The sequence below is a fragment of the Jatropha curcas genome, chromosome 4 (assembly GCF_041381405.1).
Source record: "Jatropha curcas cultivar XTBG-Jc1 chromosome 4, XTBG_Jcur_1.0, whole genome shotgun sequence".
NCBI classification, from domain to species: domain Eukaryota; kingdom Viridiplantae; phylum Streptophyta; class Magnoliopsida; order Malpighiales; family Euphorbiaceae; genus Jatropha; species Jatropha curcas.
In genome coordinates, this window is record NC_143154.1 from 22,376,948 (window position 1) to 22,402,104 (window position 25,157).

Consider the following 25,157-nt stretch of genomic DNA (forward strand, 5'->3'; position numbering starts at 1 on the left):
ACAGAAAGTGTTTTGAATAGTTCAAACTCTCGATGAACACACCCTTAGATACACTCATTCAATAAAGATCCATAAACCAAGCCACTAAACCCCAGTCTTAAAACAGAATAGTGTCAATGCCTTCATTTTTACTTTTATTTTTACTTTTTTACCTATTCACTCTATTCTTGAGGCACATTTTACGCACAAAGATCCAAAAACCAAGCCACCAAATGCTAGTCTTAAAACAGAATAATCAATGCCTTCAGTTTTGTTTTGCCTCTCTCCATCTATTTAAAACCACTTCTTTTCACATGTTAGTGATTGAGCCAACAACACAAACAAAATGGAAATAGCACACACCCTCACACAATTGCTCTTCCTTCTCTACTTGGCGTCTTCACTGGTTCTTGTCTATAGTGGCAGTGAAAGAAAGGTACATTGTAATCCATGCATAAGCTGCTTTCTTTGTTATTATTAATTATTATTTACCAATCATTAGTAATCCTCGTATCATTCATCCTTAACTCAAAAAAAAAAAAAAAAGTGAGATTCACCTTCCTTAGATTCTTGGGAATGTCAGTTGAATCTCATGTCTATGGTGCTTAGAGGGGAAGTCTTGAGAAGTTCCGCCATTGTTATTCAAAAACAATAACCTCTTCGAAGAAGAAGGGAAAAAAAAAAAAAAAAATTAACCCACGTTGTTAGTGGGAGCATTTGATTGATTCCATTTGAACTGAGCATTTGACTTTCTTCTGCTAAAACCAAAACCGAACTAAATTTTTCAAAAAATCAAATTGAAAATTTCGGTTCGGTTTGGCTGGTTTACCATATTATTATGCTTAGCGTTCCACATTCTGCAGTCGTTTCCACTTTCCTTTCAATTTTTTAGAATCATTACATTTATTTTATAATTAGTTATCTTTTGATTACAATCACTAAAACTGATAATTTGTGATGAAAATCAGTCATACATCGTCTACATGGGAGACATGCCAGAAGCTAGCACTTCAGTTGCTGATCACCACCACAGCTTGCTTTTGTCTACAATTAGAGAGTATACAATCATAGTCTTTTATCATTTTTCATTCTATTTTTATTTTCATCAACAAAAAAGCCGGTTTAGATATTTTATTTACTTCAAGATCATTTGTTTTTATATTAAAAGAACTGAATCATATAAACTAATCCATTTTCAAACTTGAGAATTTACAAAATATAGTTCATTTGAATTGAATGTAGTTTTTCAACATGTTTTCTTTTATTTTTTATTTTTAATATATATGTACATCTATATATATATATTTTTCTTTTTTCTAGTGAATCCATAGCTAAAGAATCCAAAATACATAGCTACGGGAAGAGCTTTAATGGATTTGTGGCCAACCTGCTACCCCATGAAGTGGAAAAACTATTAGGTACATATGTGTGTGTAAAATTTAAATTGTGAAATACCAAATTTGGCAATGCCTTATTTTTTTTTTTGAGGATATGCCTTATGTAATTTTGGATATACATGCAGAGGAAGACAGTGTAGTGTCGGTATTTGAAAATACTAAGAATAACAAACTTCACACAACAAGATCATGGGACTTTCTAGGAATGACACAAACAGTGAAGAGGATTGCCAGAATGGAGAGCAATATCATAGTGGGAGTGTTGGATAGTGGTAAGAAGTTATAATATTAATGCATGATGAGATTATTCTTTTTTATTTTCTGAAATTATGCATAATGACCTCCATTCCTGTAAGGGTAAGAACACAAATTTGATCTCCAAACTTTTAACCTCTATGACGCAAGGAGGATTACACCTCCGGTTAAAAAAAACAAAAAAAAAAAAAAACTGCCTCAACTTTTTAAATACATCTTTTTTTCCTATATGGCTATGTTAGGCTAAAATAATTAGTTTGCAGGAATTGATGTGGATTCTCCTAGCTTCAGTGATAAAGGTTTTGGGCCTGCTCCAGCCAGATGGAAGGGGAAATGTGTAACTGGAGGCAACTTCACAGCCTGCAACAAGTATATATCTTTTTCTAATATTTCTTTTTTACAAGTGTTTTAATTTTGATTTTTAATAGTGAGTATTTTGTAATCTAATTTTGGTAGCAAGGTAATTGGAGCAAAGTACTACAACCTACACAACATTGATTTTGGGTCTGATGGAGAACAAAGTGCAGCTGATTATTCTGGTCATGGAACCCACACTTCCTCCATTCTTGCTGGAAATTCCGTCCAAGGCGCAAGCTTATACGGCATAGCAAAAGGGACGGCACGTGGAGGCGTCCCATCAGCGCGCATTGCCATGTACAAAGTTTCTTGGGGAGAAGAAGGTGGCTCCACAGATATGGACATATTAGCTGCTTTTGATGATGCTATTGCTGATGGTGTTGATATAATATCTGTTTCAATTGGAGGAGAACGTATTAGAAATTATTTCGAGGACCCAATTGCAATTGGATCATTTCATGCTATGAAAAGAGGAATTTTGACTTCTTGTTCAGCTGGGAATTGGGGGCCTGAACCTTCTACTGTTATAAATGTTGCACCATGGATTTTGACAGTTGCTGCTTCTACCATTGATAGGAAGTTCAAGACCCCATTTAAGCTTGGCAATGGCATGAAAGCTGAGGTAAGTTACCATTTATATTATCACAATGTTTATTATATTCTTGTTTTGATCATTTGCTTCTTGTTCAAATCTTGTTAATTTCTTTTAAGGATGGGATAATTAAGAATTTTATATACCATGTATTGAAATAACTATTGTTCGAAAAAAAAAAAATTTATATTGTTTTTTATTTTTGGTTGATAGGGAGTTTCAATCAACACATTTTCACCAAGAAAGAAAATGTATCCTTTAACCAATGGAGCCCATGCAACTAACGTTACTATGGGTTTTTATGGAAATATTAGGTAATATTCCATGATCATTATTATTTTTTTCTTAAAAAGAAAAAAAACTAATTCATTTACAGTACCTAATATTAATGTTATTTACAATGGTGGCGTGAGATAGTGCTTGTGCTAGTGGGACACTAGGCAAGGACAAAGTACAGGGTAAAATTGTTTACTGTCTTCTTCGTGAGGGTTATCACCCAGATTACACCGTTAAAGAGCTAAAAGGAGCTGGAATAATTATGTCCATTGATAAACAAGAAGGTGGAACTTACAAGAGTTTGGTAGCAGCTACCATTGTCAATGTCAAGAAAGGCCACGACATAGATCTATATATTAACACAACTAAGTATGTTTCTTTTTATCTTTTCTTTCATATATATCACTAATCATTTTCAACCGAAATAAATTTAATTTTTTTCATATGAAAAACCAAAGTAAACTAAATTCTGAATCAAATTGAATTAAATCGATATTCTAACGGATTCTGACTTAATTTTATGATTAAATCATTTGGATTTTTAAAATTTTATGATTTTTTTTAATATATGTAAACTCAAAATCATACTGAATATTTTAGAACCAAACTGAACCAATTTATTCATTTTGCTTTATTTGATTTATCCATGTTATGCTCAGCCCTATACATGTTTTATTTGCATTCATTAAAATCTAAGTTTGGAATGGATTAATTTTTTGTAGGAATCCTCAAGCTATGATATACAAGACAAGAACTGTCAAAGCTAGAGCTCCTGCTTTGGCAACTTTTTCTGGTAGAGGACCTCAAGTACTTAACCTCAACATCCTCAAGGTTAGTCTAACTTTTTTTTAATTAATATTTCATCTTTACAATATTAAATACTGATTATGAGCTTCCCCAAAGAAAATTTCTTAACCTCACATTTTAAGTAGTGTTTGGATGGTCCAAAAAGCTTTAAAGAAAATGTAAGTTTGGATGTGTTTCATAGGCCTCACAAACAGTTTCTAACATAAATTTCTCATTGAAAATATATCTGACCAAAAATTTCCATTGGACAGCCTGATCTTGTTGCACCAGGAGTAGACATTTTAGCTGCTAGCTCTAAATTGACATCAGTAACAGGAGAAACAATCGACAATCGACATGCCCCATTCAACATTATGACAGGAACATCTATGGCTTGTCCTCATGCTTCTGCAGCTGCTGTTTACGTCAAGACCTTTCACCCTGACTGGTCTCCGGCGGCTATCAAGTCCGCCTTAATGACTACTGGTGACACTTTTTTAAACCCTTGATTCAAATTTATGAAATCCAATTGAAGGTTTTTAAAAATACATGATAATTATTAATTAATATATGATTCTCATTGATTCAGCCACACCTCTAACGATCAGAGATAAAGACACAGATTTAAGTTCTGGCTCAGGCCAAATAAACCCACGAAGTGCAGTACATCCTGGCCTTATATATGATATTTCAATGAGTTCCTACCTTAGTTTCCTATGCAAGGAAGGTTATAACAGCACAACGATCGGTATACTAATTGGTGGCAAGAGAAGGTATAATTGCACCAACTTCAGACCAGCACAAGGCACAGATGGCCTCAACTACCCTTCAATGCACAAACAACTAGAATCTGTCAACTCCAGTATTTCTGCAGTGTTCTACAGAACGGTGACTAATGTCGCGTATGGAAGTTCAGTGTATAAAGCAATTGTGACTGCTGAAAAGGGACTCTCAGTCAAAGTTGTTCCAGAAACTTTAACATTTACAAAACGGCATCAAAAGCAAAATTTTATGGTTATAGTTAAGGGTGGTGTGATGCGTAATGGGATACAGACCTTATCAGCTTTGCTTGAGTGGAATGATACCAGACATAGTGTGAGGAGTCCTATCGTTATATATAGACCATCGTCTTAGATTTTTTTTAGTTGATTTTGTTTTTTCTAGTCATTGTTATAGGAGGCTCAATTAGTTTCTGACTTCATAATTAGGTTCCAAGATTTTGTCTTCTTCAATTAGCACTCAGAACTTTGATTCAATAACATCAATTAACATGATCTCTTATCCACTCTTCTCTCTTTCCTTTTATATTTTATTTCTTTGTTTTTTTTTTTTTTTTTTTTTTCATACATCATTTCCAATAATGACCTACAAATTTCACCTCAGACGTGAATCAGGAAGTCTTGATAACTTGCTTAAGGTGAAGAAGTAAATTATCTAGTCTTATATTCTTATCCATAAAAATATAAATAAAAAATTAATTAAACTTTGAAAACTTGTTCTCATACCTGTATTCCAGCTTCTTTTTTTTTTTTTTTTTTTACATTATGACTTTTAATCGTCAAGGGTTTCAAAAATTAGGACAATTAATTACTTATGGTACAAGCAATCATCAATTAGATAATGACTAATAGAAAAATCCTCATTAATTAGACCGTTCACATACATTTGGTACTTGTATAAATACCAAGCCTATGCAACAAATGAAAATAGCAACTTATACCAAAATTTAACATTCAGAATTCTTGTTTTCTTAGCATTCAAACACTATGAAATCAGTTCCAATTGATTTCTTCACCATATGGCTGATTTCCATGGCTATAGGCATAATCGCTCAGCCTGCGGTGCTAGACACCAACGGGCAGCCTGTCCAAACTGACGTGGAATACTACATATTGCCTGGAATTACCGATGTTGCTGGTGCTTTAACCCTAATTGATCGCAACAACTCATGCCCATTGTACGTTGGTCAAGATCCGATTACTGCCAACATAACGGAGCGTCTTCCGGTTAAATTCAAGCCCTACGCAGACGGAGAGACAATAATCAGAGAGTCTAGGGACTTGACCGTTACATTTCAAGCATTTACTATTTGTATTCAATCTACTGCTTGGAGAGTTGGAGATGAGGAACCAGAAATCGGAAGACGATTTATTTTGACTGCAGGACAGCCAGATTATTTTAAGATCGAAAATAATGGAGGAGGTGATTATAATTTTGTATATTGCCCAACTGAATCTTGCCCTAATTGCAAGCCAAGATGTGGGTCTGCTGGTATTTTTATTGAGAATGATAAGAGATTGTTGGTATTGGATGGTCCTGCATTTCCTTTCCTATTTGAACGGGTTAATTAATTAATTCTACCTGTAAATGTCAAAGGAACGTGAAGGTTTGGCAATTGAATTATAAATATTGTAATAGAAAATAAAAGGCATGATATGGAAATCTTGCATGATGAATTAGTTGTGTTAATTAATTGTACTCTAGCTATATGTAATTTGTAAACCTTCTTTTTATTTGTCATATATATGAAAAAAAAAATACATGTATTTAATAAATTTTAGAATATATATATATATATATATATATTGTTGAATTAGTAGTAATAAAACTTTGCCTAGAAAGCTAACATGTAGCTACGATTTGAAATTGCTATGCACCTTTGAGTTGCTAGTTTGAGCCTGATAGGTATTTTAACTTCAATATTTTGTTTCTTTGCTACCAAAACAATTTACTTTCAATGATGAATAGTTTATTTTTATAGATGCCTTGATAACATTTATTTTCTAATAAATAAATAATTTTCACAATAATACAACATCAACCTAAGTAATTGAAATATTTTTATTTATTTATTGGGGGGCTAAATAGGTCGGAATATAATGATGTTACATGGTAAACGTATCCCTTCGCTAGACTTATAATGGCTTAGGGAGCTCGAACTTCTCAAATCAAAGCATAGTTTAAATTAATGAAAAAATTTAAATTTGAAATGTTTAAATAAGAATAGAGATATTTTCAAGAAGAAATAAAAGAAATTTGACATACAAGGAAATTTTTGAATATGCAAAATTCCTAAATCATAACTCTTTAAAATACAAAACAAAGTAATAAAAGAGTTGAATTTAAAGAAAAACATAATCATTTACATTTTTAATAAAAATAATTTATAACATGGTTAATTCCAATGTTCTGAGAACCAGATTAATTGGTCACTGAATCGGTGGATGTAGACGTTCACTAAATCGGATTCTTAAAAGTCTGACTAAAGACTTCCGATCCATAATTAAGCAAGCTTTTTGCAATTATATCTAAGTTCCTCATATTTTCTCTTTTTTTTTTTTAATTTTTTTTTGAATCGAACCATAATAAAATGATAGTCCGGTTCACTGGTTTTTGTCTAGTTCTCAATGGTTCTCTCTGATATTTTAACCTCCCGATTTCACTATCCAATTCAGACCGGACCACAATCTGATTCTTGGTTAACCGATTGAATCGGCCAATTCGCTTCAGTTTTCAGAATTATGATTGATCCCTAAATGAAAATGAGAAATATCTTTCTTATCCATTAGAATTTAACTTGGAGAGTACGAGTGTTATTTATAAAACTAATAACTGGAGTGCGAAGGTTGACAGGCAAATTCGTAAGTGCACAAAATCGTAACAATAAAAGTGTGGTAAGGTGTGCTACGGAACAATAAAGGTAAAGTAAAGAGTCTATTTTTTCAATCAGCTAGTATTATTGATTCTAATGAAGCTGGACTAAGAGCAATTTTCAGGGCTATAGAATTATTTTCTCAATCTCAGTTCAAACTCTCACCATGAATTATTGAATCTGATTCAAAATCTATTGTGTCTTGGGTTTTAAATTAAAAAAAAATATCTTGGAGGTGGAGATTATTATTTAATAGATTTGATAGCATATCTGGATCTTTATGTTCTGTTCAATTCTTACATATATGTAGAAAACAGAATCATTTTGTAGATTCATTGACTAAAAAGGGAGTTGAAATTCATTAATATTTTCTTGTTTGGTTATAATGATGAAAAGAACAATATGTAAATCTTTTGGACTGCAATTTCTTAATATGATTGGTTGTGAAAACAATTTGCAGTAGGTGGGCTATACCTACATCTAGTTTTGTATTTTTTCTTTTTTTTTTTTATATTATTATGACAATTTAGTTTTTAGCTGTGTTAAGAGTTTTGGATAGTTTCTGATGTATTCCGGTTTGGTGTATATGATATTTTGACTAGATTTTTTTTACTTAAGTTATCTAGGTTAGGTTGCGTGTAAATGAGAGGCCTAATGACTTGGGATAGTATTTGGATAAAATAAATTTTTCCTGGACAATATAATTTAATAAAAATTATTTTTGATGATAAAAAAAAGATATTGTTCCCCCGAGAATTATATATCAAGCACCGAAAGTATTTTAACCTACTATTATTTAAACAACCAATTAAGAGAATTTATTTAAGGAATTAAAATAAAAGAAATAAAAATAAAAGATTAAACTTAAAAGAGATCAAACAAGTAGTTGTGGAGAAAATTCAAGAGATAAAAGCTACTAGGAAATTTAACTTCAGTTAATTATATCTAATTTATTTTATTAGTTTGATAATTAATTTAATTGTTCAAGGTAGAAGAAATAATCCTTAAATAACTCATAAGCTCTTCTGATGTATTATTAGTTATTTTAACTCAATTCAATTACATATCGTGGTCTCCAACTTGATTGCTTGAAGTCTTATAAAGAGAGAAACAAATAGAGAATATAATATACAATTAGATGTAGAGATCTCTCTTTATATAGACTTCTTAGGATATTTTCGACTCTAATTAGAAAAATCATCTAACTTTGCAAGGAAGAAATAAAATCTTAATAGGAAACATATTTAGTCTTGCATCTCTTCCTAATTAAAAGTCTTAAGTGACCAAATAAGATTTGAACTTGATAAGGTAGGCCTCAAATAATTTCCATGCAAGTCATGCAAGAAACACGCCACAGGCTTCACTACAAGAAAATTAGAATTTTCCAACAAAAGGTTTTTGTTAGTATTTAGCGATAAATTAATGATAAAATTTAATTTTAAAATAAAAAGTATTATTTAATATTAGTGACAAATTACCATCAAATTACCAATAAAATTTATTGACAAAATTGAATTTTATCGCTAATAAGGGCGTCTAATATTAGTGCCTAATTTTTTGACAAATTAATGGCACATTAGCGACAAAATTTAGCGTGAAATGTGAATTTTGTAGGTACAAATCGTGGTATAGATACGCGCATATTTTAAAATTTTACCATCAAATTAGTGACAAATTACTAACAAAATATTGACAAATTGGCGATAAATTTTTAATATATTTTAAAATTTTCCTTTTCTTTTCTTTCTTTCTTTCTTTCTTTCTACTTCTTCCTCTTCTTCTTCTTCTTCTTCTTCTTTTTCTTCTTCTTCTTCTTTCTTTTCCTCTACTACTCTACTTCCTTTTTCCTTTTTTTTCTTCTTTCTTTCCTTCTTTCTTTCTTTCTTTCTTCTTCTTCTACTATACTTTTTTTTTTTCCTTCTTTTTCCTTTTTTTCTTCCTTCTTTTTCCTTTTTTTCTTCTTTCTTTCCTTCTTTCTTTCTTTCTTTCTTCTTCTTCTACTATACTTTTTTTTTCCCTTTTTTTTTCTTCCTTTGTTTCTTTCTTCTTCTTCTTCTTCTTCTCTTTTTTTCTTTAATTTTTCTTATTTATGCTTTTTTTTATTAATTTTTCTTTATTTAGTTTTGCTATTAAAGCTTAATTAATATAATTACTAAAATACAATTAGTTTATTAATTTAAATAGTTAAAAGTTTAATACTAAGTAATAGTATTAAAAAAAAACTATAAGAGTGAAAATAGTTTTAAATTATTTATTAGAAATGAAAAGAGTAGAGGTTAAATGGGTAAGAGATAAGAACCCATGATGTAAAAATAAGTGATATGGATTTACTTAGACTTACGCTAATCAATATTAAAAGATTAGTACCAATCAATTAGCTAATTAGCTTGTCACTCTTATATAACAATTATGGATTTATTATTTAGTCGATATGAAATTCCTAATATTCTTAGAAAAATTGTAATAAAACAAAGGAGAAATTAAAGGAGAAACATATCTTCTTATTATATTTGAGAGTTTAAAAAAAAAAAAATGTTAAATGAATAATGTACAAGTTGTATGTAAAAAATATATATTATAAAATGTAAAAAATTTGAATTAAAAACATTTAAAATAAAACAATTTTTCATTTTTTTCCATTTAAAATTTTTAAGTTATATTTGTATTAAAAAATTTTAAGTGATGACAAAATTATTGCATTAAATAGTGAAAGCTGAAATTAATCTTAAAAGTTAAAATCAAGTGTGATATTTTCTTTTTTATCTTTATTTTTTAACTATTTTAAACAAGAAACATTGGTGTTAATTTTAAAATACATGAAATGCAACCAAACCTTAATGTCCGGTTTCAATTATGATTAAAAACCTTGAACCATTGATCACGGATCGGTTTCAATTTTATCCAGTTTGATTTAGGTTAAATTCAAATTTTAAACCAAACCATGATGATGCCTGTTTTCAATACTATACTTCTTACTTATTTCTTCGTAATATAAACTTCACGTTCAATTCAATTAATTAATAGCATACGACTTTCTTATTATTCACAAATGACTTTCTTAGTTTCAAACTTAAATCTTAGGATTTGTAATTTTATAATAAGCTCGTGAATTTATCATCCAAAAGTGTTTTTCTTTTAGGCTTATTTTCACAAGTTGCGCTTAAACTATAATCACTGTTATTGTAATACTAAAATTCCTTAATTCCGATTTGTGTAATAGAAAAATTCCTTTGCTCATTTTTTTCTATATTCCATTCACCAAAATACTGTGAGGCAACACACATGAATTTTTTTAACATTTTTTTTTTTTACATCTAAGCATTCTCTTCTCCATATTCTCATTCCATATAGCGGACGGTACTCATTTGTTTATGTCATGGGCTAGAAGTTTTTAAAAAGGCAATTGAGGTACAAAAAATTCAAAGAAGTTAATTTGTCATCAAAATCAATTAAAGGGTTAACTGTTACTACGGAGATTTACATATTTTGTAAAAATATTATGTTTAAATGGAAAGATATAATATCATATTTTTTAATTTTAGTTTTATTATTTAAAATTATATTTAAAATAATATAAATAATTCTGTGGATTTGTTTAACGATCGACACTAGTACTTCTGTTCGACTACTATTGAGAGAAGTAAATTCTTCTTGGTTTACTCTTTAACTTTCCCCTTTTCAGTAAGGGACCAAGGACAAACATTGCTGCTTTGACTGTCGTATTGGTGAGAAACTTTTTGAAACCTCCTCCTTCTTATCTTTAGACCATTTTGTATTAGCATTTTGTGCTTTCTAGGTTTCATCCTATTTAAACTTGTTTGCTCCCATCATATGTTTTGCAAAAGTTGAATGGATCAATGTTAAGTAATTCAAACAACTTATTATACTTATAAAATTTTTTTCCATTGTGCTAACTGCGACTTCATGACCAAGATTGTCAACTTGCATTACCAACTTTTGAAACTTGTCGATGCATTGCCACAACGACTGTCCCTCTTCTCTCTTCAAATCTAGAAGGTTAGAGATCTTCTTCATTAGGATACTAGTAATAAAACTTGCTTGAGTAAAGAGGCTAGCTGAGTGAATGACTCAACCAATCTTGTCTTTAGCGCATGATACCACTCTTGAGCCGATCTTTTGAGGTTACAGATAAACATGACATATCCATTCATACAAGTTTGTTTGCAAGTGTATGATCATTCTGAAATTTGCTATGTGACTTCTTGGATCAGTCGTCTCATCATACTTATCAAATGTTGGCATTTTGAATTTTGGTGGGAATAGGACGCTTATAATGGCTGCTGATAATAATGGATAATCTATAAGCCCGTAATCACTCGTATCGCCTCCCAATTCCTTATATTCCCTAAATATTTTTCTCATCTTTGTATGAAAATCCGCATCTGCCATGACCATACGAGCTAAAATGCTCGGGTTAGATTGTGCATAATACATTTTGTCTTGCCATCAGTCTTAGTCTTGCCTTTCCTATTCTTCCTCAGGATGATTTCCTTGAATTTGTTTAATGTAAACTGCAGAGTTTTGGTTCGCCAATTGTATATATAAAGCTGCACGATTGGAGGAGGTGGAGCATGAGACTAATGAATTATCATAGTGGGCAACTGCAGATTTGTCAGCATTTGCACAAGTCATTTTAGAATGCCAACAAAATTATGGTTATTGCCGCTACCTAAGGACTCATAGTCATTGTGGGAGTAGTATTTCTTCACTGTTTTGCTGTGGTGTACCCACTTAAGTGGGACCCGCACATTTTTGTTGGTGGTGTTAGGTTACCCACAAAACTTTTATTGGTGGTGGCGGGGCCTACCCACACACGTGATGAAAGAAAAGGGAAAGAAATTTTGAGAGCCGTGCATGAGTAATGCACGGCTCTCTCCAATCCTCTCCTATAAATAGGAGAGGATGTTCCTCAGTTTAGATGCACCAACAACAAGCGAGAGACATTAGAGAGTTTTTAGTTTTAAGAAGGTTCTTAAAACTAAGGGTTTAGAAAATAGTGAAGATTATTAGGGTGTTTTTGGGAAACACTTGTGAGTGCCACTATTTTGTATTACTCTTTTTGTAAGCCTACTATTTTTACTAGTGGAAGAAAAATATTCGGAGTTGGTCCCGTGGACGTAGCCCTAAACAGTTGAGGGTGAACCACGTAAATTTCTGTGTGTCCCAATTTTAATTTTTCCGCTGCTTAATTATTCTCATATTTTTATTGCCAGTATCCTAACAAGTGGTATCAGAGCCTGGTTCAGCCGGTCAGATAGCGGTACCGGATCCGTGGATATATTTTGAAAATAAATATACCACGAAGACGAGAAAATTACGATGAGTCCGTTGGTACAGTCCGCTCGGAAAGACGTTGCAAAATCGACTTAGTGATGAATAGTAAAATAGTAACTCGCAGTTGATGGTGAATAGTTACTATTGACGTTACTATTGCTGAGCCCGTCACTATTAAGCCCAGCACTATTCACGTGTAGTACTATTCACGCATACAGATACTATTTACGTATAGTACTATTTACGTGTACAGTTACTATTCACATATACTGGTACTATTCACATATACGGTTACTATTCACTCAAAAGTCATGGAAGCTAGAACGAGCAAAATGATCAGTCTAAATGGCGCAAATTACCATATATGGAGAAATAAAATGAGAGATCTCCTTATGGTAACCAAAATGCATCTACCCGTGTTTGGTAACCAAAATGCATCTACCCGTGTTTGGTTCAAGCAAACCGGAAGACAAGACTGATGAAAAATGGGCTTTCGAGCATGAACAAGTTTGTGGTTATATTCGACAATTTGTCGATGATAATGTGTACAACCACATCTGTAACGAGACTCACGCCAGAACATTATGGGACAAGCTTGAACAACTATATGCCTCAAAATCCGGCAACAACCAATTATTTTATTTGACGAAGCTGATGAATTTCAAATACTAAGAAGGTACTTCTGTAGCAGATCACTTGAGTGAAATGCAGGCGACTATTCACCAGCTGTCAAATATGGGCATAAAATTTGATAATAAAATCCTCGGCCTTATGGTGCTTGCCTCCTTACCAGAGTCATGGGAGACTTTGGAGATATCAATAACAAACTCTACACCACATAGTGGAGTTAGCTGAGAATTTGTTAAAAATGCTGTTTTGAATGAAGAAATGAGACGTAAAGCACATAATCCTTCTTCATCTCAGTCAGACATTTTTTTTTAGCAGATGCTAAAAGAAATAACCAGCCCAGAGGGAGGAGCCAATCTAGAAGTTCAAATACGAGAGATAAGAGCAGGGGTAAATCAAACAAATTTGCCAATACTGTGTGCCATCATTGTGGGAAGAAGGGGCACATTAAAAGGTATTCCCGGAAGTTCAAAAGTGATCAGGAGAAGATCAAAGGCAAAGCAAAGAAAGAAGAAAGCAGTGATGATGAAGCTAATGCCATTGCTGAGTTCCAACTGTTCATTGAAGACACTATCAATCTTGCAACCCAGGAGACTAGTTGGGTAATTGATAGTGGGGCTACACTTCATGCAACATCTCGGAGAGAAAATTTTTCATCTTACATACCAGACAATCTGGGTGTGGTCAAGATAGCAGACGGCAAACTGTTGAAAGTCGTCGGTAAGGGAGATATTTGCCTGGAGACAGAAAATGGTTCGAGATTAATTTTAAAAGATGTCGTGCATGTACCAGACATGCATTCTAATTTAATCTCGGTTGGCAGACTTGATGATGAAAATTTCTGTAGCACCTTCAGAAAAGGCCAGTGGAAGCTCACAAAAGGTTCCATGGTGATAGCGAATGGAAGGAAAGATCCAAAGCTGTATATGATGTATGCAAAGCTCTCCTGAGATACTTTAAATGTAGCAGAGGATGACAGTACAGTTGAATTGTGGCATAAACGACTAGGCCACATGAGTGAGAAAGGAATGACAACTCTGGTTAAAAACAACATGCTATCTGGTTTGGATAAAGTCCATTTAGAGAAATGTTCTGATTGTATGGCAGGAAAGCAGAATAGAGTAGCTTTCAAGATTTCTCAGCCTTCCAGAATGAAGAATGTGTTAGATCTGGTATATTCAGATCTATGTGGACCATTGACGATGTCATATGGTGGAAATCGATACTTCGTAACATTTATCAATGACCATTCTAGGAAGACCTGGGTGTACACTTTGAAGTCTAAAGATCAAGTTTTAGATGCTTTTAAACAATTTCTAAACTTGGTTGAGCGACAAACAGGCAAGAAGCTGAAGTGCATCAGAATAGATAATGGTGGAGAATACACTGGGCCATTTGATGCTTTCTGCAAAGAGCATGGTATTCGACATCAAACAACACCTCCCAAGACGCCGCAACTGAATGGTTTGGCTGAGAGGATGAACAGAACTTTGATGGAGAGAGTCAGATGTTTACTCTCACATGCAAAGTTGTCTAAAAGATTTTGGGATGAAGCTCTTCTTACAGCAGTTCATCTTATAAATCGTTCACCTTGTGTTCCTCTTCAGTATGATACTCCAGAACGAGTATGGTCAGGAAAGGATGTTTCCTATGATCACTTGCGGGTGTTTGGTTGCAAAGCATTTGTGCATATTCCTAAGGATGAGAGGTCTAAGCTTGATGTCAAGACTCGACAATGTGTATTCATTGGCTATGGTCAAGATCAATTTGGCTATAGATTTTTTGATCCAATCCAGAAAAAGATGATAAAAAGTAGAGATGCTGTATTTATTGAAAATCAGACTATTGAAGATGTTGAAAAGACTCAGAAGCAAGCTGCCGATAGATCTGAAGATGATTCAACAGATGTGCAAATAGTTCATCCAGCAACAAAATAAAGACAAGTTGGAGATGAAGAAAATGTTCCACAAGAACAAGAGCCAGAGTTAGAAAATCCAGAAGTTCCTCATCAGAATGAACCAGAAGAAGATTTTGTTGGTGTTCATGTTCAGCCACCAGCACCAGAAGGTTCTCAAACATTAAGAAGGTCTAGTAGAGTCAGACAACCATCTACTAGATATTCAGCAAATGAATATGTATTGATCACTAACGGGGGAGAACCTGAATGCTTTGAAGAAGCAATGGAAAGTGAATACAAAAGGAACTGGATTGAAGCCATGCAAGATGAAATGAAATCCTTGCATGAGAATAAAACATTTGAGCTGGTAAAGTTGCCCAAAGGCAAGAAAGCTTTGAAGAACAAGTGGGTGTTTAGGATCAAGCAGGAAGAACACAACTCCCAACCACGATTCAAAGCTAGACTGGTTGTGAAAGGATTCAATCAAAGAAAGGGTATAGATTTTGATGAGATCTTTTCACCAGTTGTGAAAATGACATCCATTCGGACAGTGCTCGGAATGGCCGCCAGTTTTGATCTGGAAATCGAGCAAATGGATGTAAAGACTGCCTTCCTACATGGAGATTTGGAAGAAGAAATATACATGGAGCAGCCAGAGGGTTTCATAAAAAAGGGGAAAGAAGATTATGTTTGTAAACTGAAGAAGAGCCTGTATGGTTTGAAGCAGGCACCAAGACAGTGGTACAAGAAGTTTGAGTCTGTTATGGGGGAGCAAGGTTACAAAAAGACTACTTCAGATCACTGTGTCTTCGTAAAGAAATTCTCTGATGATGACTACATTATTCTCTTGCTCTATGTAGATGATATATTGATTGTTGGTCATAATTCTGTCAGAACTAATAGCTTGAAGAAACAGCTAAGTAAGTCTTTTGCTATGAAAGACTTGGGACCAGCAAAGCAAATTCTTGGTATGAAGATTACGAGAAATCGAAGAACCAAGAAATTATGGTTGTCACAGGAGAAGTACATTGAGAAAGTACTTCAAAGGTTTAAAATGGAGAATTCTAAAGCGGTTAGTTGTCCTCTTGCTAATCACTTTAAATTAAGCTCAAAACAGTGCCCTTCTATCGATGGGGAGAAGGAAGAGATGGAAAAGATTCCATATGCTTCAGCAGTTGGAAGCTTAATGTATGTCATGGTTTGTACACGGCCAGATATTGCTTACTCAGTCGGAGTAGTGAGTCGGTTTCTTTCAAATTCGGGAAAGGAACATTGGGCTGCAGTGAAATGGATTTTCAGGTATCTTCGAGGTACGACCAAAGTATGTTTATGTTTTGGAGATGTGAAGCCAGTATTAGTCGGTTATACCGATGCAGATATGGCTGGGGATGTTGACTCGAGAAAGTCCACATTAGGGTATCTAATCACATTTGCAGGGGGAGCCGTGTCATGGCAATCAAGATTGCAGAAATGTGTTGCTCTATCAACAACTGAGGCTGAATTCATAGCACTAACAGAAGCATGCAAAGAGTTACTGTGGATGAAGAAGTTCTTGAATGAACTTGGAATTCATCAAGAACGATATTTGATATTCTGCGATAGCCAGAGTGCGATTCATCTTGGGAAGAATTCCTCCTTTCATTCAAGATCAAAGCATATTGATGTTCAATATCATTGGATCAGGGATGTACTAGAGATGAAGCAGTTACAGCTTAAGAAGATCCATACAGATGAAAATGGATCAGATATGTTAACGAAGATTCTTCCAAAAGACAAGTTTGAATATTGTCGACTAGCTGCAGGGATGATAGAGAGTATGGCTAACATCCCCACTTGAGTGTGTAGGGGGAGATTTGCTGTGGTGTACCCACTCAAGTAGGACCCGCACATTTTTGTTGGTGGTGTTAGGTTACCCACAAAACTTTTATTGGTGGTGGCGGTGCCTACCCACACACGTGATGAAAGAAAAGGGAAAGAAATTTTGAGAGCTCCAATCCTCTCCTATAAATAGGAGAGGATGTTCCTCAGTTTAGATGCACCAACAACAAGCGAGAGACATTAGAGAGTTTTTAGTTTTAAGAAGGTTCTTAAAACTAAGGGTTTAGAAAATAGTGAAGATTATTAGGGTGTTTTTGGGAAACACTTGTGAGTGCCACTATTTTGTATTACTCTTTTTGTAAGCTTACTATTTTTAATAGTGGAAGAAAAATATTCGGAGTTGGTCCCGTGGACGTAGCCCTAAACAGTTGAGGGTGAATCACGTAAATTTCTGTGTGTCCCAATTTTAATTTTTCCGCTGCTTAATTATTCTCGTATTTTTATTGCCGGTATCCTAACATGTTTCCCGCTACCTTTACCCTCTATGGCGCAAGGAGGATTACACCTCAGGTTATAAAAAAAAAAAAAAAAAAAAAAACTGCCTCAAGTTTTTAAATACATCTTTTTTTTTTCTATATTGCTATGTTAAGCTAAAATAATTAGTTTGCAGGAATTGATGTGGATTCTCCTAGCTTCAGTGACAAAGGTTTAGGGCCTGCTCCAGCTAGATGGAAGGGGAAATGTGTAACTGGAGGCAACTTCACAGCCTGTAACAAGTATATATCTTTTTCTAATATTTCTTTTTTACAAGTGTTTTAATTTTGATTTTTAATAGCGAGTATTTTGTAATCTAATTTTGGTAGCAAGATAATTGGAGCAAAGTACTACAACCTACACAACATTGATTTTGGGTCTAATGGAGAACAAAGTGCAGCTGATTATTCTGGTCATGGAACCCACACTTCCTCCATTCTTGCTGGAAATTCCGTCCAAGGCGCAAGCTTATACGGCATAGCAAAAGGGACGGCACGTGGAGGCGTACCATCAGCGCGCATTGCCATGTACAAAGTTTCTTGGGGAGAAGAAGGTGGCTCCACAGATATGGACATATTAGCTGCTTTTGATGATGCTATTGCTAATGGTGTTGATATAATATCTGTTTCAATTGGAGGAGAACGTATTAGAAATTATTTCGAGGACCCAATTGCAATTGGATCATTTCATGCTATGAAAAGAGGAATTTTGACTTCTTGTTCAGCTGGGAATTGGGGGCCTGAACCTTCTACTGTTATAAATGTTGCACCATGGATTTTGACAGTTGCTGCTTCTTCCATTGATAGAAAGTTCAAGACCCCATTTAAGCTTGACAATGGCATGAAAGCTGAGGTAAGTTACCATTTATATTATCACAATGTTTATTATATTCTTGTTTTGATCATTTGCTTCTTGTTCAAATCTTGTTAATTTCTTTTAAGGATGGGATAATTAAGAATTTTATATACCATGTATTGAAATAACTATTGTTCGAAAAAAAAAAAAAAAAATTTTGTATTGTTTTTTATTTTTGGTTGATAGGGAGTTTCAATCAACACATTTTCACCAAGAAAGAAGATGTATCCTTTAACCAATGGAGCCCATGCAACTAACGTTACTATGGGATTTTATGGAAATATTAGGTAATATTCCATGATCATTATTTTTTTTTTCTTAAAAAGAAAAAAAACTAATTCATTTATAGTACCTAATATTAATGTTATTTACAATGGTGGCGTGAGATAGTGCTTGTGCTAGTGGGACACTAGGCAGGGACAAAGTACAGGGTAAAATTGTTTACTGTCTTCTTCGTGAGGGTTATCACCCCGATTACACCGTTAAAGAGCTAAAAGGAGCTGGAATAATTATGTCCATTGATAAACAAGAAGGTGGAACTTACAAGAGTTTGGTAGCAGCTACCATTGTCAATGTCAAGGAAGGCCACGACATAGATCTATATATTAACACAACTAAGTATGTTTCTTTTTAGCTTTTCTTTCATATATATCACTAATCATTTTCAACCGAAATAAATTTAATTTTTTTCATATGAAAAGTCAAACTAAACTAAATTCTGAATCAAATTGAATTAAATCGATATTCTAACGAGTTCTGACTTAATTTTATGATTAAATCAGTTCTATTTTTAAAATTTTATGATTTTTTTTAATATATGTAAACTCAAAATCATACTGAATATTTTAGAACCAAACTGAACCAATTTATTCATTTTGCTTTATTTGATTTATCCATGTTATGCTCAGCCCTATACATATATATACATGTTTTATTTGCATTTATTAAAATCTAAGTTCGGAATGGATTAATTTTTTGTAGGAATCCTCAAGCTATAATATACAAGACAAGAACTGTCAAAGCTAGAGCTCCTGCTTTGGCAACTTTTTCTGGTAGAGGACCTCAAGTACTTAACCTCAACATCCTCAAGGTTAGTCTAACTTTTTTTTAATTAAAATTTCATCTTTACAATATTAAATACTGATTATGAGCTTCCCCAAAGAAAATTTGTTAACCTCACATTTTAAGTAGTGTTTGGATGGTCCAAAAAGCTTTAAAGAACATGTAAGTTTGGATGTGTTTCATAGGCCTCACAAACAGTTTCTAACATAAATTTCTCATTCAAAATATATCTGACCAAAAATTTCCACTGGACGGCCTGATCTTGTTGCACCAGGAGTAGACATTTTAGCTGCTAGCTCTAGATTGACATCAATAACTGGAGAAGCAATCGACAATCGACATGCCCCATTCAACATTATGTCAGGAACATCTATGGCTTGTCCTCATGCTTCTGCAGCTGCTGTTTACGTCAAGACCTTTCACCCTGACTGGTCTCCGGCGGCTATCAAGTGCGCCTTAATGACTACTGGTGACACTTTTTTAAACCCTTGATTCAAATTTATGAAATCCAATTGAAGGTTTTTAAAAATACATGATTATTATTAATTAATATGTCATTCTCATTGATTCAGCCACACCTCTAAGGATCAGAGATAAAGACACAGATTTAAGTTCTGGCTCAGGCCAAATAAACCCACGAAGTGCAGTACATCCTGGCCTTATATATGATATTTCAATGAGTTCCTACCTTAGTTTCCTATGCAAGGAAGGTTATAACAGCACAACGATCGGTATTCTAATTGGTGGCAAGAGAAGGTATAATTGCACCAACTTCAGACCAGCACAAGGCACAGATGGCCTCAACTACCCTTCAATGCACAAACAACTAGAATTTGTCAACTCTAGTATTTCTGCAGTGTTCTACAGAACGGTGACTAATGTCGCTTATGTAAGTTCAGTGTATAAAGCAATTGTGACTGCTGAAAAAGGACTCTCAGTCAAAGTTGTTCCAGAAACTTTAACATTTACAAAACGGCATCAAAAGCAAAATTTTATGGTTATAGTTAAGGGTGGTGTGATGCGTAATGGGACACAGACCTTATCAGCTTTGCTTGAGTGGAATGATACCAGACATAGTGTGAGGAGTCCTATCGTTATATATAGACCATCGTCTTAGGTTTTTTTTAGTTTATTTTGTTTTTTCTAGTCATTGTTATAGGAGGCTTAATTAGTTTTTGACTTCATAATTAGGTTCCAAGATTTTGTCTTCAATTAGTATTCAGAACTTTGATTCAATAACATCAATTAACATGATCTCTTATCCACTCTTCTCTCCTTCCTTTTATAGATTTAATGGTAATTGCCAATAATTAAGTTAGATTAGCATGGATTGAAATATATATTATATATATCCGCCATGTAAAGGAGAGACATTCCTATCCTATGCGGAGCTCTATTTTTTGAGTAGTTTTTCTGTTGTTTTTTACTAATTATAGTAGCATATTTAACGGTCCTGATCGTTAGTAGTTGAATTCAACATTCTGGCAGGAATTTATTTGGGGGCATTCGAACCACGCTAACAACTTGTGAACGTTTGCTAGGACAACACGGTGAGAACTATATGGCAGTTGATGGATAAATTTATAAAGCATTTTTAACCGCCTCCACCTTATTTATTGTGTGGGTGAAACTACCGAAAAACAACTGCCTCTACATACCTTAGGTCTGTTGTTGCTTGTTTTTTTCATGAATTTAACATGTTTTTCTTTATTTTTAACCCATTCTTCTTATTGAGTTATTTAGTAATTTCCTAATAAAATTTCTTAAAAAACCTCTAAAAAGGAGCTCAAGATTGTTAAGAAACAAAAATCAATAATTAAAATAAAATATGAATATAAACTTCATAATTTATATTAAAACTATTAAAAATTCTAATAAAAACTAAATGAAAACTTGTTCTCATACATGTATTCCAGCTTTTTTTTTTTTTTTTTTTTCAAATTTCTACAATACGAGTTTTAATCGTCAAGGGTTACAAAAATTAGGACAATTAATTACTTATGGCACAAGCAATCATCAATTAGATAATGACAAATAGAAAAATCCTCATTAATTAGAACGTTCACATACATTTGGTACTTGTATAAATACCAAGCCTATGCAACAAATGAAAATAGCAACTTATAACAAAATTTAATATTCAGAATTCTTGTTTCTTAGCATTCAACCACTATGAAATCAGTTCCAATTGATTTCTTCACCATATGGCTGATTTCTATGGCTATAGGCACAATCGCCCAGCCTGAGGTGCTAGACACCACCGGGCAGCATGTCCAAACTGACGTGGAATACTACATATTGCCTGGAATTACCGGTGTTGCTGGTGCTTTAACCCTAATTGATCGCAACAACTCATGCCCATTGTACGTTGGTCAAGATCCGATCACTGTCAAAATAACGGAGCGTCTTCCAGTTAAATTCAAGCCCTACGCAGACGGAGAGACAATGATCAAAGAGTCTACGGACTTGAACGTTACATTTCAAGCATTTACTATTTGTATTCAATCCACTGCTTGGAGAGTTGGAGAAATCGGAAGACGATTTATTTTGACTGCAGGACGGCCAGATTATTTTAAGATTGAAAATAATGGAAGAGGTGATTATAATTTTGTATATTGCCCAACTGAATCTTGCCCTAATTGCAAGCCAAGATGTGGGTCTGTTGGTATTTTTATTGAGAATGGTAAGAGATTGTTGGTATTGGATGGTCCTGCATTTCCTTTCCGATTTGAACGGGTTAATTAATTAATTCTACATGTAAATGTCAAAAGAAGGTAAAGGTTTGGCAATTGAATTATAAATATTGTAATGGAAAATAAAGGCATGATATGGAAATCTTGCATGATGAATTAGTTGTGTTAATTAATTGTACTCTAGCTATATGTAATTTGTAAACCTTCTTTTCATTTGTCATATATATGAAAAAAAAAAAACATGTATTTAATAAATTTTAGAATGAATATATATATATATATATATATTTTGTTGAATTAGTAGTAATAAAACTTTGCCTAGAAAGCTAACATGTAGCTACGATTTGAAATTGCTATGCACCTTTGAGTTGCTAGTTTGAGCCTGATAGGTATTTTAAGTTCAATATTTTGTTTCTTTGCTACGAAAACAATTTACTTTCAATGATGAATAGTTTGTTTTTATAGATGCCTTGATAACATTTATTTTCTAATAAATAAATAATTTTCACAATAACACAACATCAAACTAAGTATTTGAAATATTTTTATTTATTTATTGGGGGCTAAATAGGTCGGAATATAATGATGTTACACAATAAACATATGACGGGCGTCGAATCCGCCAAAAATAATTAACCTGCTCTCCTACAAAATAAAACTTGTAAATATGGTGAGAAGGGTCGAACCCTAGGGATTAGCTTTGTCGAAAATAAACCAGAATTGAAAATAAAATTAAAAATAGATATTGAAACGGGGGAATTTAATAATCGAACTAAACGAATTAAAATTTAATCAAAGAAATAAATGCAATAAAATTAAAAATTGAACCTGAACAATTGATAGTAAATTCAGCCAAGGCATACCGCGGTTCGAAGATTTGATTCGAGTGATCATTGATTCAAGATTAATTCCTTAATTCATATTACAGACAAGTTATAGCCAGAAAGAACGTCAACCCAACCAATTCTACCGTAGGAATAGGTTGCTAAGATACGATCTAATAACAACCCCTAATTAACTAGCAATCCTAAGTACGATGAAGGATTTAACTGTTAACCGCTTTAAAATCTAATAGAACCCTGCCCAGATTAACAGAAACTACGAGCATCCATTTAAATCTGATTATATTCTTTCTTAATACAACCTAAAAAATTCTACCCAATTACGTTATATTAATTACTACTGCATCAACCTAACCAAACAATTACGGATTTGATTACGCCGAATAGCTATGGAAATTTCAACCAAACAATATAACGGGCCCTGTTAAATCATTCAATAAAATTTCGCTAGGGGATATATTTTCCCAATAAGTCACAGAAAGAATATAAATGCAATAGAATAAAGAAATTCAATTAAGTTCAATATAATCTCACAATCGAAATCAAACTTCTACCTTGGTTTATCCTTAACTGAACAGAACGTTTAGCCACACATGGCTATGGAAGAAAACATCATGAAAAGAATTGAAAGGTCGGCCGAAATCTCTCAAAAATTCTCTGAAAATTCGTCACAACCCCAGGGAGGCAAAAGATGATCCACAAAAAAACCTAATTTCGACTTAAATAGCCCCTAGAAAGTGGGGCCAACTAATACAATAATAATACCCACTAAAAACTGTGTCTAATATCATCATGTGGCTGTAAAACGTGCTGGAATTAGTTGAAGAAGTCGTGACCAGCCAATAATGTCACAATCAGTCCGCTGGTCTGATTTCCTGCTTAGTCTTGCCCAAGGCTAAGAGCCTAACAGCTTGCATTTGTGTTCCAAAATTCCAGCAGCTCCTTCCTTGCTCCAAAACATTTCAATTGTGCTCCTTTTTGCTTCATTCATATCAAATCCAACTTTTCCTAGCATAAAAACAATAAATCAAGTTAAACCACTCTTTTAAGCACAAAATGACACCAAATCAACACAAATATAACAATAAAAGAAAATTGGATTTACAAGTTATCAAATTTCCCCACACTTATCCCATGCTTGTCCTCAAGCATGACTTAGAATTCGAAATCTAATCTATATAGGAGACCACAACTTCACAACGAAACTCGATTCAACATATACAAAAACCTCAAACAACGCAACATCGCAATTGGATACCAAACCGTCAAAATCATCCCATCATCGTGAACTCAATCGAAAAAGGTTACACTAAGAATTCTTAAAACACTCACGCACACATATGAAGCTTGAATCAACAAATGTTTTGTCGAGCAATAATCAAGGCATATAAAATACATTTTCATAGCTTCAAGAAAACAAGATAATGAACAACCATAAGCTCTCCTTGCGGTTCCCTCTCCACTAATGTAGGACAAGTCTCAACTAAGAATCATTAGGTCTTTTATATGGGTTAGGCTAGGGTAATGGTTACAAAAGAAAAGGATAATGTAAGGCTAGAGAATAATAAGAAAATAAGTCTTTCACATTAGGTTCAAAGAGCAATGCACGTTATTAACTTTAATGCTTAGATGGCAACAAATGCAACTTCACAAAACAAAACATAACATTGCAGCCTTTTCCTCTATTTTTCCCCTTTTTTTTTTTTTTTTGGCTGCTGTTTATTTATTCTCTCTTCCTTTCTTTTTTTTTTCTTTTTTTCTATTTCTTTTCTGATTTTCTTTCCCTTTTTTTTTTTCTGGAATTTTTTTTTTCGACATCACAACGACTAATTACATATAAGTCGCTATGACTATTTATTCCAAAACACAAACATAAACACAAAACAAAAATGCATTCGCACCAAAACTTGAAACTTAAACATGCATGCTCAACAACGATTAAAAAGAATATTTCTTTGTTCAAAGGTGGTAGGCAAAGAGCTTTTTGGGTTATATGGTTATATTGGGGGTTATGAAAAGAATTTGGAAGCACGCATTTAGCATGCTTCGTAGGCTAGAAGGGGTAAAAAGGATGGTAACGTCAAGGTGGGAAAATGTAGATTTTTTTTTTTTTGATCGACCAAAGAATGCCTAGATCATTTCCAAAGTCGAGACTCACCTAGGATTTCGCCTCAAGGGAACGTAGAAGAGAGTTCTAGTGTTCGGAAGCTATCCTAAATTTTTTTTTTTTTTTGCTTCGA

General features: G+C 33.4%; 3 protein-coding genes and 1 pseudogene across 3 annotated transcripts; all 4 read left to right on the forward strand.

Annotated features, from left to right (window-relative positions):
* The first annotated feature begins 277 nt into the window (after nt 1-277).
* On the forward strand, nt 278-4,927 carry LOC105644053 (subtilisin-like protease SBT4.15). The gene is made up of 11 exons (XM_089720051.1): nt 278-415; nt 948-1,036; nt 1,300-1,397; nt 1,502-1,648; nt 1,895-2,000; nt 2,088-2,610; nt 2,794-2,894; nt 2,998-3,225; nt 3,579-3,687; nt 3,915-4,128; nt 4,232-4,927. Exons 1-11 carry the CDS (start codon nt 326-328, stop codon nt 4,774-4,776), a joined length of 2,250 nt encoding a protein of 749 aa, XP_089576177.1. The 5' UTR covers nt 278-325; the 3' UTR covers nt 4,777-4,927.
* Nucleotides 4,928-5,334: 407 nt separating this feature from the next.
* On the forward strand, nt 5,335-6,219 carry LOC105644054 (kunitz type trypsin inhibitor 104). Its single transcript, XM_012229294.4, has one exon. It carries the CDS (start codon nt 5,409-5,411, stop codon nt 5,991-5,993), a length of 585 nt encoding a protein of 194 aa, XP_012084684.1. The 5' UTR covers nt 5,335-5,408; the 3' UTR covers nt 5,994-6,219.
* Nucleotides 6,220-13,021: 6,802 nt separating this feature from the next.
* LOC149496986 (subtilisin-like protease SBT4.15) lies at nt 13,022-20,538 on the forward strand. Its single transcript, XM_089719987.1, has 12 exons — nt 13,022-13,211; nt 13,535-13,969; nt 15,974-16,033; nt 16,490-16,661; nt 16,797-16,927; nt 17,602-17,707; nt 17,795-18,317; nt 18,507-18,607; nt 18,711-18,938; nt 19,302-19,409; nt 19,637-19,851; nt 19,955-20,538. Exons 1-12 carry the CDS (start codon nt 13,022-13,024, stop codon nt 20,497-20,499), a joined length of 2,814 nt encoding a protein of 937 aa, XP_089576113.1. The 3' UTR covers nt 20,500-20,538.
* Nucleotides 20,539-21,387: 849 nt separating this feature from the next.
* On the forward strand, nt 21,388-22,271 carry LOC149496987 (kunitz type trypsin inhibitor 104 pseudogene; annotated as a pseudogene).
* Nucleotides 22,272-25,157: the final 2,886 nt, after the last annotated feature.

What these genes read in the sequence shown, in the direction of transcription:
- LOC149496986 (XM_089719987.1), top strand. Translation starts at nt 13,022, where the DNA reads ATGCATCTACCCGTGTTTGGTTCAAGCAAACCGGAAGACAAGACTGAT. An exon ending in GAGTTACTGTGGATGAAGAA is followed by an intron (nt 16,662 to 16,796) that starts GTTCTTGAATGA and finishes TCATTGGATCAG; the next exon opens with GGATGTACTAGAGATGAAGC. An exon ending in GGATTTTATGGAAATATTAG is followed by an intron (nt 18,608 to 18,710) that starts GTAATATTCCAT and finishes GGCGTGAGATAG; the next exon opens with TGCTTGTGCTAGTGGGACAC.
- LOC105644054 (XM_012229294.4), top strand. Translation starts at nt 5,409, where the DNA reads ATGAAATCAGTTCCAATTGATTTCTTCACCATATGGCTGATTTCCATG.
- LOC105644053 (XM_089720051.1), top strand. Translation starts at nt 326, where the DNA reads ATGGAAATAGCACACACCCTCACACAATTGCTCTTCCTTCTCTACTTG. An exon ending in ATAGTGGCAGTGAAAGAAAG is followed by an intron (nt 416 to 947) that starts GTACATTGTAAT and finishes GATGAAAATCAG; the next exon opens with TCATACATCGTCTACATGGG. An exon ending in CTTTTGTCTACAATTAGAGA is followed by an intron (nt 1,037 to 1,299) that starts GTATACAATCAT and finishes TCTTTTTTCTAG; the next exon opens with TGAATCCATAGCTAAAGAAT.